The following is a 16,848-nucleotide window of genomic DNA, read 5'->3' as shown; positions in this document are numbered from 1 at the left end:
AATACATGTAAATGTTTCTAATACATTTAAAGAAGAAGGAAATGTTGAATCCCAGGGAGTACCAATTTGTTAGGCACCCCAGGGAATATAACAGTTCACCTCAAACCCCAGCCTGACTCTCCTCTTTAAAGGAATATTGTCATGGGAAAACATGTTTTTTTCTCAGCTAATAGAGCTTCTCCAGCGGAATCCTGCATTGAAATCTGTTTTTCAAAAACATAAACAGATTTTTTAATATCCAATATTAAAATTTCACATGAGACTAGCCATATTCTTCATTTCCCAGGGTGCCACAGCCATGTGACCTGTGCTCTGATGTAAACTTCAGTCACACTTTACTGCTGAGCTACAAGTTGAAGTGATATCACCCCCTTTCCCCACCAGCAGCATATCAGCAGAACAATGGGAAGGTAGCAAGATATCAGCAGGACCAATAGATATCAGAATAGCATCAATAGTAAGAAATCCAAGTCTGGCTTGGGACTCCTTCAGTTACATGGGAGTAGGAGAAACAATAGGTTATCTGAAAGCAGTTCTCTATAGTAGCTGAAGCCCCTTTGATGATTACACTGATTGCCTAAAAGCCGAGAAAAGGTCAACAATATGGTGAATGTAAAACAGTTATAGGGCTATGGCAGCCAATGGATTCTGATCCTGAAATAGGTTTAGAGACTCCATTTTGTGACCTTGGGCACATCAGTCTCTGTTCCAGGGGAACTTTTCCTGAGAAGAAGATAACTATGTTTAAAACAGCCCATTAACAGCAACTGCTTGAGTAATATTAGGAGCATGATACATAAAGGCACATTAACTGCAGTTGGGTGCAGATGAATAGTTAATTTATCCTGGTAATGGTATTGCCACATAAAAACACAGTGCAATCATTTGCCCCCAACACACCCAGAGAGTAACACAGCTATATGACAATGCCAGCACAATTCAGTTCAATTACATTTGCACAAAACCAGGCTGAACAATATTTGGAACTAGGCTAAATCAAGGGTTAAACATTTTTAGTAGCACATGAACCTGTTTGTTATCAGATGACCCAATGTTGCTAAGGTTTTCAGGCCCATTTGTTGCCCAAAGGTTAATATTCTCCCACACAAAAAGCCTCCTATCTCCCTGATCTATGTGTGCATATGAGAGGTGTGATCTCCCGGCAGTTCATCTGTATTACGGCTTCACCTCTCCGAGATATAGGACAGTCTAAATATAGCCGCACATACAAAGGGAAAAGGCCACCTTGTGTCCTCAGCAGCAGGACGCAGGAAGGGGAGACGCTTTATTCCACAGAGTGCAGACCTGTTACACCGAGCCTCCTGCAATCAAAGGGACTCAATGCAATGTAAACAGACCGAGCGTTTGTAGGCTCAGAAGGCGAGAGAAGATATTCGCTCTTCATTCTGCCAGCGAGCAGGGCGCCACCTGTCTTTTAATCCACATTATACTCCGCAGGAATCAGATACAGAAGCAGCGAGAGGGGGGAAACCTGAAAAAAGAGCCAACCTTGCCTGGCCAGGAGTTGCTGCTGGATGGAATATGTCACCATTAACAAGTGATCACATTGGAAAGCGCCCGCTCTCCCCTTTCGCAGCAGAGATGGATTAGCCCGGCGGGCCCCCTTGCCTTGTGCCTGGGCGCTTGGCATTTTCAATGAGCTCCAAACGGGTCCTAGTAGAGCAGCAGTTCCATTCAGCGCGGGTAGACTGGATCTCCCATATTAAGACTTTTCTGATGAATCTGTGTCCTAATAAGGGAAAAGGCTGTTTATTACCTGAGTCTGATGAGAGCTGACACATTCCTCTTCTTTTCTAATGAAACGCTGTTTAGCGCCGGGGGAGCCTCACGTTGCTAATCCCACTCCCCCCACTGCTGCTCTGGCTCTTACTAACATCAAGCAGAAGGGAAAGCAAAGGAGGAGACGGGAGACAGCGCTTCTTGTTGGAAAGACCATTTTTAACCTACCTGTTCTACTTTTTGTTTTGTTTTAACTAAGAATTCAGCTTTGTAAGGATAAAGAACATACTGTGCTGATGGAGTTTGCCTTTAATAAAACTGGACCTGCAGAATTCAGATTTTACTGGAAAAATTACTTTTAGAATAAAAGTATGATTTTTTTTTCTTTTAAATAAGAATTTCTATGTGTGAAACAATGATATATCACCATCTGAACGGGCATCTCTGTGGGTAACTTTTTTGCGCACAGTTGCCTCTGCTGATCTCCATTAGCATTCAGTGTCAGATGTGTGTTTAATGATTTCATTTGCTGGTGTCCCTGTTAGCTCACATATAGACTCCCTCTCTTGCTTTCCAGCAGCCTCACTGGGGCTCAGAGAGAAGGACAGTCTCCTACTATTGCTGTGCCTCTCGGGCTGGGTACCACTTCTTGGTCGAACCCTGGATGTGATGAGAGCCAGTGCTGTGGGCAGCAGAATCCTGAGCAGTGGGAGGTGTGGCACCCCCTCTCTCTTTCCACTTTCCTCTGCTGATCGCTATCCATGATTGCTTCTGCTTTGATTTTCTTCCCATTTTAGTTGGGGAAAAGGGAGACAATTCTTCCAGGCTTCAGCAACCTGCTACATTTATATAAATATATATATTTTGTTGCTGGATTTTTTTTTTCAAGTGATGCCTGCCTTTCTCCTGAAGGTAAGCCTGCAATTATGCTTTTATTCCTCTGACTACCAGTTGACTGTGCATGCGGGGGAAGTTTTAAATCTGTTTATTGTAAGCCTGTTGCTGATCACAATCAACCTGCTCTGCTTAGCAATGAGTTGTAGATACATTTCTTTTCATACATTTCACAGGAAGCACAAAGTAAATGTAGGAAACACATGAAAAGTAGCCCACGTCCTAATAGATATAATTAATATGTGGATTAAAAAAATATGAATTATGTGTTAATCTCTTTGTACCCCAAGGCCTGTTTTATGAATCAGCACCTGCCTAGCTGTTTCTGCTTTAGTCTGCTAAACTCTGATGTAAGGAGTGATTTCTATAGCTAGATTTGTATTCCACAAAGATCTACAGAGAGCAGAAGATTTTGCCCACTTGTCTGTTTTATTCTAAGAATTGTTAGAAGATGTGGCTCAGAAATATCCTAGATTTCCAAAATGTTTATTTCTTTAAAACAGAAAATCAAGAATCAATTATTTGAGCCATAGCGCCAGATGTGCTGGTAGTGCAGTATACAGACCGTTGCCTTACAGTACTGTAGTACAGGGATGTGTTAACCCTTTGCATGTTGGTATAAAACTGAAGCAAGATGTTAAGCTGAAAACCATTTGTCCACCTGAAACAAAATATATATACACATGTTTTACAGTTACAGTAGTAATTGCACTAATAATAGTAACCCTTAAGTGGCAGGCTCTTTTGCATTTTACCTTTAAATGACTGGTTGGACTTGCAAGTATGATGCAGTGCTGATTTTCAGTAGATCTGGTGAAAGCTTTATTATTGCATTTGTAGCTGTGTAGTCTAGTATGGCACACATTACCATTGTAAATAATACCCATCCCCCATGTTCAGGAGCAGATCCCCCTCAGTTATAATGGCAGCATGTGGATTAGAGACAGAGGAATGGATTTCACCAACTTCATGTTTTAAAATGTTTTTTTATGTATTTATGTGCACAAGGTCATTTTAATTGTTTGGCACAATTGTGGTGCTGAGCTTTTCATTAGTTGTACTGTAAACTAAAAATGGTTTGATTCTGTAACTTCATATCAATATTCCAAAAATGGAGGGTATCGACAGTGTCGATTTGATTGCAGATCAGTGTGAAACAACTAGGTTACTCACTAGTACAGCATCCATGTCCTTCTCCTCAAAGTTGGTACTTACCCAATATGTATGTTAGTTAGCTATAGAAAGCAGATGGGCAACCTGTGGTTTTCCAGATGCTGTTTTTATCCCAGTTGTAGTTCAAGAGCATCTGGAGGACTGTATGTTGCCCATTTTAGTTCTGTAGAGCTAAAAATGCCTCCTCTCATTCATGCTTTTTTGTATGTAACATTAGCATACTGTACAGATGTTGCTGAGCTGCATTTCCCACTATCTTACATGTAGTTAGGAAGCATCTGGGGGACCACAAGATTGCCCATTCAAGGTCTATATAACAAGAATTTCCCCTTTATTTTATTCTTCCTTGTATAACTAATTTGCTAATTGTATCAAATAAATGCACAGAAACACAGACTGAATACAACGGGTGCTGTAATTAAAGTTTGTCCCTTATTTTAAAGATATAATTTCTCTTTAAGAAACCATGCTCCCCCTCCCTCTTAATTGCTTAAGCAGTCTCTTGTGACTTCATGTATAACAATCAGCTGGGATTTGTGACGTCACCCGTGGACTGGAATAATTACAACTCAGAAGGGGGAATTCACAAAGTGGGGGAAGCATTTTCTGGAAAAAAAGTGGTGTTAAAACTGGTATAAATACAGTCTCCATATTCACAAACAGAAATCCAACAAAATACTGTTTTAGTGGCCACTTTTCATTTTAAGAAAGACAGTTTCCAGACACTTTTGTAAAAATGTTGATAAATAGACAAAGACTGAGAAAAAGGTACATTTTTAATGAGATTTTCTCCCGACATTTTTAAAAAAGGAGTCCTCAGCTCTGCATTGCTTCTTTCAGTCTCCATTTACCCCACTTATAGCTGCAGTATGGGGGACTCATCATATTCATGGGGATTAGCAGCCTATTGCCAAGGTATGAGACCTGTTTTCTGTATATAACAATAGGTGTACAAACAAGAAAAAAGTATATAGTATAACATTTTATATTAAAGAGTAGCTGATTGCCAACAAAAAATGCCAAAAACATGTTTATATCTAATATTTGCATTATTTTGCTATTTTTTGCTTAATGAGTGAGGCAGTATTACAATTTTACCTGAATATGCCTTATAAATATTTATTTAAAGGGAAAGTACAGCCACCTTGGCAAATTTTAGTTCTTGTACTAGTACACAGCCCACTAACCATTATGCCTAGGGCGGCAGAAGTTTAGGGGCGGCATGCCGTCCTGCCGCAAGAACATTTTTTAATTTTGCTCCCATACGGAGCAGTCGGGACCTCTCCCCACTGCTCCGTATGGGAGTTAAAAAGAGCGTTCGCGCATGCGCAATGGGGAGCTGGCGCTTTGCGCATGCGCAGTGGGGGCGCGTTCGCGCATGCGCATGGGGGACTCCCACAGGGGCGGCCTCAGGGCGCACCGGAGAGAAATCCGGCCCTGATTATGCCCAGAACCTCAGTGCTGCCCAGCAGTGTCAGATCTGTTTCCAGCAGCCATCTTGGTGATCAGCGAGCAAAAACACACACTGAAAACTAAACTGGGATCTTGAACTTCTGTACATGTTCCTCATTGAGATACATGATGGGAATGAATGAACATGGGCAAAGGTGGTAGCGTGGCTATGCAATATTAGATGTGTAATAGGCCACAGGCCTACAGAGGTGCAAATATAATTGATGTGGCTGTGGAGAACGGATAGATGAGATCTGTGCACTGGCACTAAAACTTTTCCAAACAGGGTTTACTTCCCAATGAACAGGAGACAACACCTAATGGATAAAACCCATGTGGTGCTGCATTCATCAACTGAGAGATGAGAAATTCACTCAGAGTTTGTGTGATAAAGTGTGTGTTCTACTATATTTGCCTTTGAAAATGGCAGGGTACCTCCTCTGTGAGGGGCACAATAATTAGTACAAGGCACAGGGCAACCAAAAAGTCACCTATTACTTACAGGATTACGGATAGCAAAAGACAAATTCAGAAAAAAAATGTAAGTAAAATATTGTTTGCAATGTTGTGTGAAAGACAAAATCTGGAAACAGTCTGCTTAAAAGACTGGGGGAAATCCAACAAATCTATCGGCTCTTTATTATTTTGTCTTAATATCACAACTTCTGTAAATTCCCCCCAGAGATTCCAAAAGTATTCTTATTTGCATTATTAATCCAGAATCAAATAGGAACATTTAACTATTTCATTGCAGCAGGGGCAACAATCAATTCTTTCTTTTGAGCCATGTAAAGTCTGACAGCTACTGTATATTTAATTTCTAGAACAACATTATAACCAGTCCCTTGATATTCCTCTCTGATCCTATTTTATGGGGGAATAGCTGTCTATAATAAGTACCATCTGCTCAACAATTGCTGTAAACTGGGGTCTACTTTTTGGCAATCTCAGATATAAATGGACTTTTGTATTGGAAGTTTTGTGAGTAAAAAAAATGACCAGTAACTCTGCCCTCCTTAATGGAACATCTGTTCCAGCACTTAATATTTATATAGACACATAAAGACATATGGAAATCTCCAGCTGCATACTAAATGCTTAACAGCTGCATAAAGAATAGCTAGCATATTATCACCTCTCTTTGCTTGCCTGTCTGGTTGATTATCTGTACTATTTTTTCCGTTACTTTGGCATTGCACATTAAACATATATATATGCCAGATAATAGTGACCCCCTGCCCTGCTGCACTATTTCTGCTTCAGCATTGTGAAACTCCATTGTATTTCTCCTTTACTCCTTTCTGCCATTTACTTTGCACATGCATTAATAGTGTGCATATGGCGTGCTGTGGTTCAGTGACTGAGTGATTTAATATGAGCAATTTCAAAACCCACATTCCATTTTCACAGTCCACAAACGTAAACTGCATGACCCAGGATAATTTACAGTATTGACATAAGTGTGTGAAAACAGACAAAACATATATTAAACAAGTCTGATATATTTACCAAAAAGTACCAATAACAGATAAATATTCTCATTTATATTTATCATACAAACAGGTTGCCCATTACACAAACTCATTCCATATATCATCCTGACTTTGCTTTAAACAGTGTAGGAAAAGAGCATCCATTTTTAGTCCCTGCTATTTGCAATGTCTGTTTTTCGTCATTGAACAGCTTTTCACAAACGAAGTCATAGGTTTATTTCCATTGCAAACACGCTACCCTATTTTTCCCTTAAATGTTATAATGCGTAGAAGCCATTTGTAGCTATTCCTTTTTCTGCCATGCAATTATAAGAAAGTTAGATACGAGAAACAGAAACATCTACAGGCTTCTTCTGGTTCCTTCATGGATTTTAGTGTCAGAATACAAAGTTCCCACTTAAGTTGATGAGAATGCACAGTACATGAAGAATGAGGAGCAATCAGCCATTACAACTTCTGCTCTTAATTACTGATTTACACAGCCAATGAGAAAGCTCAATAATACTGATAGTTATGGATGATACTTTCGCTAATGCTGTACAGCATGTAATAGTACTGTTTCATTATTTCTTTTCCCAGTTGTATAATTTCCTAGAGATATAATGTTTATTTCTTTTCATACTTTTTTTGTTTTGTGTCATACAAGCAGCTGTTGAGATGTAAAACTCCCAGCATCCTCAGAAAGCAGCTCACTAAGATTGCTAAGAACTGCTTTTAACTTGAGATGTTGGGTTTGATACCTCAAGAGTTACATCCTCTATTAAGACTCTTCGTTTATTTTAAACCTATGACCCACTATCCTAATTGATTATGTTTAAATGAAGACAATCCATACATTATACAAAGCAAGCCTCAACAGCCTTACATTCATGAGTAGTTAGCATTACTTTTAAGCAGACTTGAAAGGTTGAAAAAGAGCTGAAAGGCACACAAGGAGAGCACCATTTATTAAAGTGGTAGCCTTCAGAAAGTTCATAAAAAGAAGCAGATCTAACTCAGCAAATGTGTAAAATATATATACTTTTTATGAGCCCATTTCTTGAACACTATTCTCCATTCTGTCCTGGAATTAGGTCTTTTAAAGTGGACCTGTCACCCAGACATAAAAAGCTGTATAATAAAAGCCCTTTTCAAATTAAACATGTAACTCAAAGTCATTTTTTTATTAACACATCTATACTCATTATATAAGCATTTAAAAGTCCCAGCTGTCAATCATATATTGCCTGACCCGCCTCTATGCCTTAGGCATAGGGGTGGGGCGGACAGTTACTTTCACTTTCAGTTCAGAACTTCTTAGATGTCACTGCCCTCCTCACATTCCCCTTCCCTCCTCACCATCTAATTATGTAACCAGTGCATGGATATGGGTATCAGGTCCCCCCACACTGGCACAGAAACAAGATTTTGGCAGGATGCAAAGCTTGCCTTAATAACAGTGTCCACAAAATGGAGCTGGCCTGTTTTCTGCAATGGAGAATTCCAGTGCTGAATTAAATAAGTTTAAAAAAATTTATATAGTGTAATTGAAGTTTATTTTGCTTGACAAACACAATAGAAAACAATTTGTAATTATTTCTTAGGGTGACATTAAAGGTCCTCTTTAATGCAACATGTTAGAACAGATACTTAATATAAAGGTTTTCCTGCTTTTAAAGTTGACCTTCAGCTATGGATGCAAAGTATAACTGTATTTATTACATCTCTGATTTTCTAACCTGCCCAATCGAGATCTGCCCGATTTCAGGCCAGATATTGGTCGGGCAGGCCCATCGGGAGTGCCCATACAGGGGCCGATTAGTTGCCGAATCGGTCTAAGGGACCGTGTATGGGGACCTTAAGAATTGTTCAAAATTGTAGCACATTCTACACACAACACTCAGTCCTGTTACATTCATTCTTACCTATTTATTCTTTGTAGCTAGATAAAATCACAAAATTACTTCCCTCCACCACTAGTTTTAGAACACTGCAATTGGCTGAAGGCTAATGGCTTTAGGAACCCTGCTAAACTTAGGATTCTTGTTAAGCAGACTCTACATTTATGAGAAAACAGACAGCTTTCTGTGGTATATTATTTATTCTTCAGGTCTCATCATGGTTATATGCTGTTGTAATTTGCCCTCAAAAGTCATTTAAAGATTGTGTGGTGTGATTTATGAATTACTCTATCACTTTATTAAGGGTTTATTTACTTTAGCGCCTACAGTCAATGCTCTTACCTGAATGGGAGCTAATAAAGAATGCTCGCCCCTAGTATCAAGGCTAATTTTTTAAGCCTCTTAGGTGCTCTTTTTGGGATATATATATGTTTCCATACCCATAATGGGTCATGCCGTGTCATTTGACCTCAGCCTAAAATTCATTCAAAGATTCCTTAGCTTTGCTATCCCTTTATTAAAGGGGTTGTAAACATAACATAAAACTGTCCCATTGCGCCCCTTAATTTCACTATAGAAGTTGACAAAAAAAATAATTATAGAGGCAAGGAAATTCAACAATGAGAATTCTACTGACCAAAAATCTCATTATAAGTGCAAGAGAAGTGACCAATGAAAATGCTGATAATAATGTAGTTTTTTTCCCTTCATTATATGACACAGGAATCAGACATGGGGATAAAGGACAGACTAGTTCAGTTTTGGGAAACTGTGCTTAGTGCTCCCAACTCCAATGGCAGAAACAAAGAACATGGGGTCAGATTTAAAGATAAGCTTGGATTCTCATTGCAGGATTTCTTGCAGCTGCTGGCCCTTGAAATTTTGGAGAAAGTTTTGGAAAAGATTTATTGTGCAATATTGCTTTACAAATATAATCCTGATGTTGCTCCCAGCATGCCTCAATCTTCATTATATGTTAAATTGTTTTGGGATATGTAGTCCAGCAACAGCTGAGTACAGTTTGATTGAGTAGTGCTGAGCAGCAGGGTTTAAGAACTTTGCTACTCACATGACTCCTGTTACTACTCTTACCTGGAAGGAAACTAATACAGTGTCTTAGCACCTAGAAGGCTCTTCTTTAAATAATTTTTAAAAAGGCATGGCTTCATGCCATGTCATTTTCCAACTTTATCTTCTCAGTCTTTTCATCTTCAAAGGGTGATGTCTTTGAGGTTGGTGTGCTCCGTTCTCTCAAAGAGACCTGGAAACTTATTTCTTTTAAAATTACAATTTTCTGTACCAAAAGTATGGCACTGAAAACTTGCCATTATACTAGCTGAGGAGGAATTTCTACAGTAATTAAAGGTGTCCATTCACCAAACTCCCAGATCTCAAGAACTTGACATGACATGCAATATAGCTAACAAACTCCTTGATCCGTAACAAATAAGAATAGCTTTTTTATCTTCAGGTTTGATTTTGTCTTTACTTCTGACCTGACTTTAAAGGATAGTGACACGTTCCAGGTTCTTATAGGACCATTGGATTCTATTGGTGTTTTTGTTTTTCAGAAAAACCTGGCAAAATATTTTGCTCATCACTTATTCATGTCAAAATCTGCTCCATGTATCTGCACACAGGTTAATGCAGTACCAGTCAGTACAGCTACAAATGAGCGTATGGGAGCACATCAGCCTCTTTTTGTCTGTGGAGAAAATACAGACAGGGTGAAACCTAACGCCAAACACCCAACTGTACTAATGTGACAACAGGGCACTATCATATGCTACACACACACATAAATATGCTGCCATATTCTAAACTTCAAAGAGAGCTGCAATTTCCTCTGCCTACCATTACAGCATCAATCAGAAAGCAGAAAGTGGGGGAAAAAGCATTCAAGAGATGCTCCTGTGTCTCCACCTGAAGGAATAGCAGCCATTGCACCTGAGGTCCCTGGTTCTAGACCAGGGAGTTCATGACAGTTGGGGAAAATCCCTGACTGAACACAGGGAGAGAGATATGTGATTATGGTAGATGTTTAAACGATTTTGTAAAAATAGTTTATTCTTGAACAATATACATGCAAATATAATGGTTTTAACTCTTCAACTTATTTCAGATTAAAGTGACATTTGACTCTTGAAAGTCAAGAGTTAGTAATGGATACTAATTTTGCAACATTCTGCCTCCAAGTTCATTTCCGTCTGTGTAATGAACCCCTCCGCATTTATGAAGCTTGAGAGCTCATGCAGCAGAGGCAACAGAGGAGATCAAACATAGAGCTCATTCTAGCACTTTGCACTTGGAAGATGAGTGGGACTGACACTGCCAAAGGCATCTAGAGGGAATTAGTCTGAATACTTGCTACATTTGCACTAAAAGCAGATTCTTGTTTATTCATTAATTACAACACACTTTCAGCATAAGCAACATGTTTGGATTTTTATTGAAAAATCACTGTGTAGTACCTTTATGATTTTGAGAGTTGCCGGTTTAAAGGGCATCTAATTTCCTGTTGAAACATGTCGGTGATAATGTACAGGACTTTTGTATGCATATGAGCTTAAGCCCCACCAAAACACAGTTTTTGAGCTCAAATGAGGTTCAAAATATCGCAGTATGGCTGGGAATGTATTGACCCAGTGAACATAACATATATTACCGTGCTGTTATGTTTGACCATATAGCACAAACAGTATGAACAGTAAGTAGTGGGTGTATGAACCGTAGTGGATGACCGGAAAGTGAGAATGGCTAGTAAACCAGCCTTGCCAACCACTGCATGTAGAGCAAAACAACAGGGCTGAACACAACACACCAGTCTGATCCAAGCTGTTAATGGTTGGACTAATTGTAAATTTTACTAATTTGGTAATAAAATAATTTCTTTCTTCTTTCTGCAACAGGTAAATCAAATATACTTTCAGAGTTTGTTCCAGCTGTAGTGTCCCATAGCAACCAAACAGCAAATACCAGTTATTGATATGCTTTTGAAAGCATGTGATTTGTTGCTGTGCTTTCATAGACAAAAGCAAACTCAGTACTTGTTAGCACATCACCCTTATATATTTATTTGCTTTTCCTTTTCTCACAAAATTGTGAAACTGCACAAAGGAGGTGATGAAACATCACTGCTTGGGAAGAGGATTTACAATGCTAATAAGTAACACTTCCACACTTCTACCTCTGTATTATTTTTGTGTGTGTGAGTTTAGGGGGTGAGAGAAAAATATCTTCTCTGAGTTCATGGAGCTGCCAATATGATGTGAGGTTAGATGATGTTATTTTGCTTGCTGGGACAAATGATGCACAGTTTGTGAGCATTCTACACTTGAATCCTCTTATGTCTTAAAATGGTTCTGGGCATTCCAGGTTCAATTTAATTTCAGTGGGTAAATTTCATGGACAGTTTGCCAGTCTGCAGTAGGTTTCAGACTCCTGTGTCTATATTGTCTGCAGCAGGGTTGTAAAGAAAATGTGTTCTAATTATTTCATTGCAAGTCCTTCTTTATAAATGGTCCAAAAGAATAAAAAACAAAAAATATGAATAAAATGCACATTCTGCTTGAGCACACGCAATGATAAAGAAAGCTTTGTGGCCTTATCCTCTTCTGTAATTTCCTACAATTGCACTATTACTCACTAGTAATAAATGTGTCTAAAAGGATTTGTTCTTAAACCCCATTCCTTGTTTTATTATGGGATAGATAGCTTGTTTTGTGTTTTATATTTTGATTAACAGTTTCTTTGCTGCTCCTGTGCTTTGTAGAGTAACATGCTATATTTTACACTGTTGCTCTAGGGGACTGAATAAAGGCCATATTTTGGGGGTGGCTTCAGTCTAAGCAATGTGATAATTAAGCATGATCTAATTCATTATGTATGTATTAATTAAAAGTCTCTACTGCTTTCAGTCCTTGGGGGCCAAAATTGCCTACCCCTATTCTTTAGTTTCAATTCTTCTTTGCAAGTGCACAGCACAATTTGTTCTGGTCAGAAGAGTCGTTACGCTAATGAGAATTAGCTTTAGAGCATAGTATAGATTTTTACCTGCCTAGCACAGACAGAGTAATGGAACTGGATTTTGCTTCTCATTGTGTACTGTGTTTTACTGACTGTTTAAGGAGCTGCAAGGCAATTGGACACCATGAGGATATAGAGGCCTGAGCGTGCTACCAAGATAGACATTTCGCTGCACAGCAGGCATAAGGCAAATTAAGACTTACATTATTTAAGCTACTCCTTGCAGACAGGTTGAGGCTGGTTCTTAAGATGGTACTAATTATTACAAAGCTAAAGCTTCACTTGTCATAAGCTTGATGTGCTGCATAATTTCTATTCTGGACCTCATTCATGGTTGTCTGCAGACTGCTGTTTTCTAGCCTTGCAATTATTTATCTATACTGCAAAAAATACCTTCATCTGTGTCTTTCCAGGGTTCACTGCATGTGGTATGCAAAGTCCCCTCTAAATCTCTTTAGTAGATATGTGTTTTTTTATTCACAATAAATTTCATATAGTCAGCTGCCATGTTACCTTTGTGGCCATGAGTGTGCTTGTTAAGCGGAACACAGTGCTTATTAAATATTAAAGCACTGCCTTGCATGAACAACTCACACAAAAGATGTTCAGAACTATCAGAGATTAAATTGTTGCCCAATGTGCCATTCCTTTGTTTTCAATAAGGGTTAAATAAATAACCTCCAGCTTGTGTGTTTATATCCCTCGCCTCTCTGATTCGGGAGCTGCACTTTTATGGGATTTGGAAGACAAAAGCAATTACACTTGTTGTTTTATAACCTCAGATCCTGTTAGTCCTGTTATGAAAAGCCTTTAGCAAAAAATTTAACTATTTTCCTGTAAGATTATTTAGCCATTCCTAGAGGTTACATCCGGCATCATGTAATATTTATCCAAAATGATAAATCCTGCAAGTTACCAGGCATCATATACATTCAGTAGCATACAATATCTTAAAATGCCATATGCCTTTTCCGTTTAAAGGCCATTGCAAATTATATATATATACCAACTTAAATAAAAATATGCAAAAAGAGCAAATGTTTCAGATCCAAATATCAGGATGCAAGTGACCAAATTTAGAATTGCATAAATCAATATATACTTTTATCAGGCAGTATTAACAGGTCACCTGTCTAAAAGCAAATGCCTTATTGGTTGCTATGGGTTACTGTTCCTGGGCAAACTTAGTGCCTTTTATAACATATGGTAGGGGGTTTAAATTACTCCTGTAGCTTGCCTGATGCTTCTAGTAAAGTGGAAATCTATTAATCCTGTACATTATCCAGAATGCTTTGGACTTGGGTTTTTCTAGATAAGGGATCTTTCTGTAATTTGGATCAGCATGCCTTAAGTTTTCCAAAAATCATTATAAACATTAAATAAACCCAATAGGATTGGTTTGCCACCAATATAGATTTATGCAGCTTAGTAACCATCAAGGTACCATTTTATTATTACAGTGAAAAATTATATAATTTTTAAAACTTAGAATTATTTGCTTAAAACAAACTCTATGGGAGATATCCTTACCATAAATTAATGATTGGATAGACGATTTGGGGTTAAAGGATCCCATACCTGTTTTGAACCCAGCAGGTTACACAAATGCCCAAATTAATTGCTGGGGGTGTTAGATTCTAGATTTCTTAGAATTGATAGGATTAAATGAGAGATTGCACTATTAAAAACATACAACTAAAGGAAAGACAGTAACATGTCAGATTTTAAAGTGTCAGTCTTTACTATGTGAAAAACCTTAATTGCAGTGCATGGCAACCTTTTTGGTAGAAAATGATGGGATTAGTCCTGCTTTATTCTCTTAAAATGTAATATGAAATTGAGTACCACAGTTGGGATTACTTCAAAAACCTTTCAATGTACAATTACAATGTTAAAATAGAATTACGAAATGTGCTTACACTTGAATTTGTCACATTTCTGACACGCACAGTTTGCCATCCAGGTCTTTTCTTTTAATTTGTTAATTTTGTGGTCCAATTTTTGAAGCTTTTTTTGTATAGTCCTCAAGAGATCATCAATCAATAAGACAATATTTTAAAGCAATCTATAGTTTTGAGCTGGGACACTTGCAAATAATTGAATGAATCAATGCCTACTCAGAGCCATTTATAAAGATTATTTTATAAATGCTTTAAGGCAGGATGGATTTGAAGCAGGCCATACAGTGTCAATATGTGTATGCTGTCTATGCTGATTACATGGTTGAGTAATATTTATATATATTTATTTTCTTTGCTTACAGATGGTCATGGTTTGAAGTCAAACTGGTTTTAAAAGTCATTGATCTGCCCACCAGACCTGGCGCCCTCATGGCTTCTGGGGTTGCAGCATGGCTGCCCTTTGCAAGGGCGGCAGCGATTGGGTGGATGCCAGTGGCCAACTGCCCTATGCCATTGGCCCCAGCTGACAAGAACAAAAGACAAGATGAGGTGATAATTCTCAATGTCAGTGGGCGTCGATTCCAGACCTGGAGAACTACCTTAGAGAGGTACCCTGATACACTACTGGGAAGCACTGAAAAGGAATTCTTCTTTAATGAGGAAACCAAGGAATACTTCTTTGACCGTGATCCTGAAGTCTTCAGGTGCATCCTTAACTTTTACAGAACAGGCAAGCTGCATTACCCCAGGTATGAGTGCATCTCTGCTTACGACGAAGAACTTGCTTTTTATGGGATATTGCCTGAAATCATAGGGGACTGCTGCTATGAAGAATACAAAGACAGAAAAAGAGAAAATGCAGAAAGGTTGATGGATGACAATGAATTTGAGAACAATCAAGAAGCCATGCCCTCACTTACTTTACGCCAGACAATGTGGCGCGCCTTTGAAAATCCCCATACCAGCACTTTAGCCTTAGTCTTCTACTATGTAACTGGCTTCTTTATTGCAGTGTCGGTCATCACCAATGTTGTGGAAACTGTGCCCTGTGGCACCGTACCTGGAAATAAGGAGCTTCCATGTGGTGAAAGATATGATGTAGCCTTCTTTTGCCTGGACACTGCATGTGTAATGATTTTCACAGTTGAATACCTTTTGAGACTTTTTGCAGCCCCAAGTCGCTACAGGTTCATGAGAAGTGTCATGAGCATCATTGATGTAGTTGCCATCATGCCATACTACATTGGCTTGGTAATGACCAACAATGAGGATGTGAGTGGTGCTTTCGTCACCTTGCGGGTATTCCGGGTCTTCAGGATTTTCAAGTTCTCTCGCCACTCCCAGGGCTTAAGGATCCTTGGATACACCCTAAAGAGTTGTGCCTCTGAACTGGGATTCCTGCTCTTCTCTTTGACCATGGCAATCATTATCTTTGCCACTGTGATGTTTTATGCTGAGAAAGGGTCATCATCCAGCAAATTCACAAGCATCCCAGCTTCCTTTTGGTATACTATTGTTACCATGACGACACTTGGGTAAGTCGTGATCCCCTTATTATGTTTATTCAACATAGAGAGTTGCTGCAGCCTTGGAACCCTTCGTTTTTCAGGTAGATTTCAGCTCCTCCACAATGACATTTAATGACACTCTCATGGGATTTCAAATGCATTTTCCTTTTTCACTAAGCTGCTTACACAGACACACAAAATCAATTAGAGGAGATAGTGCTGGGGTAAAACAACAGATTATAATTATGTCTTTTCTTTGTGTGTTTCTCACTTGTAGCGGCTTCCTTGATTAGTTGTCTCTTGATGAGATGAAGGTGACTTTTTATATTATGTCTCGGAAATGAGGCAGATTTGTAGGTATACACTAAAATATATGCAATTAGGGAAAATGAAAGCAACATATGTTATGGTGAATTCTTAAAGAAAAAGACAAAATGGAAATGTTATACATATATTTTTTAATGTAATGTGCATTCATACTTAGGTAAAAATTGCCATATTTAGTTTGTGTACATTTTTCTTTATTTTTCCCTCTCTGTTTCATATTGCATCCTAGCAACATTGCTTGTAAACATAAGTATCTCAGGGATATCTAATCCAATTTACTATGATCAGGCATCAGCAAACACTGACAAATCTGCATTATAAAAGGAAATCATTTAAGGTAAATTGTATCTGAAATGCATCCAAAATTTTAATACCTACGAGTATGCCTGGAATTACAGTATTTTTTTTGCAGGTACATATGGTCTTTAATTTGTACCTGAAGAATATGAAAATA

The 16,848-nt window shown here is 38.5% G+C and overlaps 1 protein-coding gene across 2 annotated transcripts in view; it reads left to right on the top strand.

The window, feature by feature from the left end:
* Positions 1-1,110: 1,110 nt before the first annotated feature.
* Positions 1,111-16,848, top strand: part of kcnd3 (potassium channel, voltage gated Shal related subfamily D, member 3) — a 226,854-nt gene continuing 211,116 nt past the window's right edge. The window contains exons 1-2 of one of the 2 annotated variants that reach the window (XM_031895616.1): positions 1,111-2,652; positions 14,922-16,094. In XM_031895616.1, coding sequence (XP_031751476.1) covers positions 14,989-16,094 — 1,106 coding nt within the window. In that variant the 5' untranslated portion in view covers positions 1,111-2,652; positions 14,922-14,988. 2 annotated transcript variants of the gene reach the window in all.

Source organism: Xenopus tropicalis, chromosome 2, assembly GCF_000004195.4.
Source record: "Xenopus tropicalis strain Nigerian chromosome 2, UCB_Xtro_10.0, whole genome shotgun sequence".
Taxonomy (NCBI): Eukaryota; Metazoa; Chordata; class Amphibia; order Anura; family Pipidae; genus Xenopus; species Xenopus tropicalis.
Note: the sequence above shows the minus strand (reverse complement) of the source record. Positions and strands in the feature narration are given on the sequence as shown.